Source organism: Populus alba, chromosome 1, assembly GCF_005239225.2.
Source record: "Populus alba chromosome 1, ASM523922v2, whole genome shotgun sequence".
Classification (NCBI taxonomy): domain Eukaryota; kingdom Viridiplantae; phylum Streptophyta; class Magnoliopsida; order Malpighiales; family Salicaceae; genus Populus; species Populus alba.
This window is the reverse complement of record NC_133284.1, coordinates 6,348,031-6,353,868: the sequence shown is the minus strand read 5'-3', so window position 1 is coordinate 6,353,868 and position 5,838 is coordinate 6,348,031. Positions and strand designations below refer to the sequence as shown.

General features: G+C 39.2%; 1 protein-coding gene across 1 annotated transcript; it reads left to right on the top strand.

Moving 5' to 3' along the window:
- Window positions 1-457: 457 nt before the first annotated feature.
- LOC118042655 (E3 ubiquitin-protein ligase ORTHRUS 2) lies at window positions 458-5,110 on the top strand. Its single transcript, XM_035050365.2, has 9 exons — window positions 458-983; window positions 1,761-2,297; window positions 2,626-2,747; window positions 3,415-3,514; window positions 3,609-3,670; window positions 3,756-3,858; window positions 3,950-4,097; window positions 4,251-4,465; window positions 4,614-5,110. The coding sequence occupies exons 1-9, from the start codon at window positions 543-545 to the stop codon at window positions 4,797-4,799; spliced, it is 1,914 nt and encodes a 637-aa protein (XP_034906256.1). The 5' UTR covers window positions 458-542; the 3' UTR covers window positions 4,800-5,110.
- Window positions 5,111-5,838: the final 728 nt, after the last annotated feature.

The window sequence follows — 5,838 nt, the reverse complement described above, 5'->3', positions numbered from 1 at the left end:
GGCCCTGAAACCTCGGGTTATATAAAAAAAAAAAAACACTTGAAACACATAAACACACTGTGCATAAAGGAAGCCAAGAAATGACAGGACCATTTACGTTGGTCAAGTGATGTAAAATGTTTCCGATAAATAATGTATTATGATGTAAACGTGATTTCTGTGACCGGACCAACGTAAAAGCGTTATAGTTATTACAAAAAACGTTCCATCTTGGTTGTAAATTTCCTTACAGTATTTGCTATCCGTGTTAGCTATATATGGAAAGGGTATCCTGAGGAGCGGCGTAAAAAAAAAAACGCAAAAAAGGAAAGTCCAAAATTCAAAACACAATCCCCAAAAATCAACACAACAAATCCAGGAAAATCCAAAATCCAAATTCCAAAAGCAAGAGCCCCCCACCCCTCCTCTCTCTCTCTCCCCATTTGGACCCCACCTTTTTACCTATAAATACCCACCCAACTACTTCCTTTCGAAAGTCAACAGTAGTAAACTCCAGGTAAAAAAAATACCAGACAGTTACGACGCCGTTGCTTTTGAACGAAATGGAACTACCATGCGACGGAGCAGGCATTTGCATGGCCTGCAAAAACAAGCCACCAGATGAAGAAACCCTCAATTGCAAAACATGCGCCACCCCCTGGCACGCCACGTGTCTCGTCTCTCCACCTCAGGAGTTAGCAGATACGCTCCAATGGGAGTGCCCTGACTGCTCCATGATAAACCCGCCTTCCACTTCCGCTGTCGCCGCCGGACGATCGGAGGAGGCCGGAAAACTAATCGCCTCGATTCGGAAGATCGAGGACGATAAGTCCTTGACCGAACAGGAGAAGGCGAAGAAACGGCAGAAGCTTTTGAGTGGCGCCGCCGCAGGTCCGTCGCCATCGGACGGAGAGGAAAAGAAAGAGAAGAACGATGTGCTTGATATACTTGACAAGGAGTTAACTTGCTCTTTCTGTATGCAAATGCTGGATAGACCTGTTACGGTATGCGAGATCTATTCACAATCTTATTATTGCGCAACTTGAATTTTATTTTTGTAGACGCGTTCTTTTTTTGAACTGATTTTAGTTTTCTTTTAAAAACTAAATTGATTTAGAAAATTTTTTTGCTCGGAACTGTGTATTTTGTCTGGCCTGTATGTTTTAGTAGTAACAGGTTTCGAGGGTTTTTTTTTTTCTGAAAAAGTTGAAGGTAGTGTCCTTGGATGCTGTTGTTTGTGTTATTGAAATAAAGTCTTTACCTTTCTCCCCAGGGGGGTTTAAAAGGGGAAAAAAGAGTCGTTTACAGGCGTGACCAAATACTGAAAAAAGATTGCTATGATCATCTCACTCTGTAGCTTTGACTTTATTTTTGGACTTTCTTTGGATTAAGGTCACTTGCGGTGAATAGTCTCTAGAGATTAATCACCGACTCTTATTTCTGTGGATTTGAAGTGGCATTTGACTAACTATGGAGTTTATGTTGTTTTTATGGGAAAACCTGAATTCGTATATTGGTTTAGATGATCTAACATGCTTTTTAACATGCCTAGATTCTTAATGCCTCATCCTTTAAATTGAATTTCTGCAGTTATTATTTAATTCAGTTTTTTTATTCATGTCGCTTCCCCTTATTTCATCCATTGTTAGTTTACTGATGGAGAAACGTCATATAAGTCAACGTGCCTACTAATACAAGGCTGAATAAAGCAAGATTTTGCTAATTGATTTTCTTGGATTGACAAATGTTTATGATTTCTTTTATTTCTTCTCTTGTTTCAGACACCATGTGGTCATAACTTTTGCCTGAAGTGCTTCCAGAGATGGATTGGACAAGGCAAACGTACTTGTGCATATTGCCGTATACAAATCCCACCCAAGATGGCAAGCCAACCTCGCATCAATTCCACACTTGTTATTGCCATACGTATGGCAAGGATGTCAAGATCCAGCAATGCTGGGGGGGCTCCAAAGGTATATCATTTTGTCCACAACCAAAACAGGCCGGACAAAGCATACACAACGGAGCGTGCTAAGAGAGCTGGCAAGGCTAATGCTTGTAGCGGGAAGATCTTTGTCACAGTTCCTCCTGATCACTTTGGTCCAATTCCTGCTGAGAACGACCCAGAAAGAAATATGGGCGTTTTGGTGGGAGAGATATGGGAGGATAGGCTGGCATGCAGGCAATGGGGTGCCCATCTCCCCCATGTTGCCGGAATTGCTGGTCAGTCTACTCATGGTTCACAATCAGTGGCTCTCTCTGGAGGTTATATAGACGACGAGGATCATGGTGAATGGTTCCTTTACACTGGGAGGTATGCTGTCTTATGTCTGTATCTTTGCGTTAGTGTTCTTTATCATGTCCTTTTCACTAGTCATGAGTATTTTTGTTTAACAAAAATGTCAGACTCTGTAAGTTTTTTGATTTGGGTTGATATAGCTATAAATACTCAACTAATGTACTTAAAGTGTGACATGAAGGAATGCATTGTGGTGCTCTGTTGTATCTGGCATGCTAAAGCACTGATATGAGTTGAAATTGTTGGGCATAGTATGAATAATGTCAAATTGAGTGGTTGCTTATTTTATTTTTTTTCATTTTCAAAATAGATCGTTTTAACCTTTAATTTGTGGTTGGCAGTTGGAGGGAAGGGACCTGAGCGGCAATAAACGTACAAACAAGGATCAATCTTTTGATCAGAAGTTTGACAAGATGAATGAGGCCTTACGAGTAAGCTGCCTAAAGGGCTATCCTGTAAGAGTTGTTAGGTGAGTTGCACTAATAAGTGATGCGATGATCAATTAGTGTGGATTGCACCTGGGCACCTTTTGATGTGACCTTATATTTTCTATTTATTTAAGTTGTGTCAAGGGCTTTCTAAAAATATAAAGCATGTATGAGTGCGGAAAAAGGTTCACATTTCAATGTGAGATCAATACACTTGTACATAATTAACGAGTGTTCTAATTCGAGAGAGATACTCTGCAGTTGAATATAGGATATCAGTTTTTTTCTTGTGCAGCCTTTAATCTTCAAATGCATTTTTTTCCTAATGCCAAAAGGTGTCTTAGAGTTCAGCTGTTGCTGCTGTTTACTTTCTTTTTTATCATCATAAATCAAGGAATTAATAGTGGTGGTGTTGTGGAGTTGCATATTTAATAATTGGTATTGAGCACCGCACCCTACCACATGACATGAGAAACTTTCATTTTGTTAAAATATGTCATTATTGTATGTAATATTTGGTAGTATTGTCTGTTTGGTCTCCACATGTAGGACAGTGTGTATTATTTGGTCTTTGCTACGTGATGCCCTACTTTATGCTTGATAAATTTTCCTTTTTCAGTCATGAGTTGTGTAGGTTATCAGAGAATGGATGTTTTTAATTATTTTTTTATTTGAATGTCAATGTGAACTTTCCCTGTTTGCCATCAGGTCTCACAAAGAGAAGCGATCATCTTATGCCCCAGAAACAGGTGTACGATATGATGGGGTTTATCGAATCGAGAAGTGTTGGCGTAAGAATGGAATACAGGTAAATTCCCAATTACAATCTTCAAATGCATTTAAGGGAACTTATTGGCTTTTGTACCTGATAAATGTGTTTACTATCTGCTTTTTCATTGTAGGGCTTTAAAGTTTGTAGGTATCTTTTTGTCAGATGTGACAATGAGCCTGCCCCATGGACCAGGTATGTTCTGCCTCCTTCACTCCTCCACATCTCCACCCCCTCTCCCCCTCCCCTCTCTCTGACTTAGCTGAAAATCAAATTGCAGCGATGTTCAAGGGGACCGTCCAAGGCCCCTTCCTGTCATCAAGGAGCTAAAGAATGCAATTGATATAACTGAAAGGAAGGGGTCCCCATCCTGGGACTATGATGTGAGTTCAACTCTTTTACTTCAAAGGGCCATTGTAGCAGTGAAGCCAATCCATTTTAAATGTCAACAAGATGTAAACTTTTGCTTTTCAGGAGGAAAAAAGTTGCTGGATGTGGAAAAAGCCTCCGCCAGTCAGTAAAAAAAGAGTTGCTGATAGTGGAGATCCAGAAGATAGCAAAGTGATAAGGACAATTAAGCGGCAAAGGCAGAATGTATCGGTGAGAGAAAAACTTTTGAAAGGTATGGTACACCTAATTAAACCCGAATTGAAAGCCTTTAATCTCCACACTTCTAAACATGTAGTCTCTATGAAATGCCTTTTGACCATGATTTGTGACCAGTACCAATGGATTAATGGAAATTTCTTTTGCTTCTGGGTTGTTCATCAAGCAGAGTTTAGTTGTCAAATCTGTCGGAAGGTGATGGTTTATCCAATTACCACTCCATGCGCGCATAATTTCTGCAAAGCATGTCTAGAGGGTGCCTTCGCTGGCCAAAGTTTCACTAGGCAGAGAGGTCAGGGCAGACGGACACTAAGAGTGCAAAAGAATGTTATGAAATGTCCATCTTGTATCATTGACATAGCTGACTTTCTTCAGAACCCACAGGTAACACATGCATTTTAACATCGAACAACATTCCTGTGCCAAAACTGTGGGATCCTTTGTTTTGCATCATTTGTCAAAATTGTTTTCTAATAGTATTAGCGGGAGATACAAAGTTTCCTTTTGAGAACTTTGTAAATTTTCTTGGTAGGTGAACCGGGAGTTGATGGGTGTAATAGAATCACTACAACGGCAAGCTGAGGAGGAAAAGATGGACGAAAATTCAGAAGGCTGCAGTGAAGAAATTGATGATGCTATTGAGCAACCAGACCTGGTTTCTGATGCAGTCAATGACCCAATTGCCGAAGAGCCAAAGGATGAATCCCAAAAGGCATAGAGGCATAGAAAAGAAACCGATGGTGATGACAATATGGAACCACCATAGACAGGGAGTCCAGGGAAGGAGCAAGAAGTATTAACTACTATTGATGGAGCCAGTCAATACAGGATGCTGGAGCCTGGAACTCAGACCAGAAGCAAGAGAGAGCTGAGATGAAGGCTGACGTGGGCGTGTAATTGTGTCTTCTGTTGTTACAAATCTTTGTATTGTTACAGAGCTTTTGTTTATATGTATGGGGTTTAATGACAATGACGACCCCCCGAGCTTATATTATTTAGTGAATGGTGGTGCTCACCCCTTTGTGTCTATTGGCATGGCACAGCCTTGTCCCTTTCGTTCCCAAAATTATCATTGCATCCTCTATGCATGTTTACGATAATGTCATCATCCCCTACCTCAATTAGGGTTTGCAAAAGATGATTGCCCCTTGCTGGGTAATTGAGCTTGTGAGGTAACTGTGTTCTCGCATCTGCCATTTTTGGAATGTACGCTGGTAAGGACGGGCAATGCTGAAGGTGATGGGCACTATTGCAAATATATCAGAGTCATCAGACTTCTTTTGTAAGGTTTAGGAGTCGAGGATTATTTTAGAAATTGACAGAGGCGGTGTCAGTACTCGTTACTCAGGAGGCACGAAAGGACATATAATATAAATATTTTAAATATAATATTACATAAAAAAACTATTATCATATATTTATATATAGTTTATTTTATAAAATGTAACTGGACATATAATATAAATATTTTAAATATAATATTACATTGAAAGTAAATATTTTTTTTTGACGGAATCTTAATTTTACAACACAACACAATTTATATGATTTAAAATATATGATTTTTTTGTATAACATATTTTGTATTCGAAAGCATTTTTTAGCTATATTATCTAAATTAAAGTGTGTGTGTGTGTATATATATATATATCACTTTAGTTCACTACAGAGCTGAACTCAAAGGATAGGCATCGTAAATCTTCTCTTGAAACTCAAGAAAATAATTGATGTTCATGGAGAAAAAGGAAAGAAGAAAA

Bases quoted from the DNA above. Each gene is read 5' to 3' on its own strand.
- LOC118042655 (XM_035050365.2), top strand. From the start codon at position 543: ATGGAACTACCATGCGACGGAGCAGGCATTTGCATGGCCTGCAAAAAC. The intron at 3,515-3,608 runs GTAAATTCCCAA...TTTTCATTGTAG, and splicing joins GGCGTAAGAATGGAATACAG to GGCTTTAAAGTTTGTAGGTA. The intron at 3,859-3,949 runs GTGAGTTCAACT...TTTGCTTTTCAG, and splicing joins CCCCATCCTGGGACTATGAT to GAGGAAAAAAGTTGCTGGAT.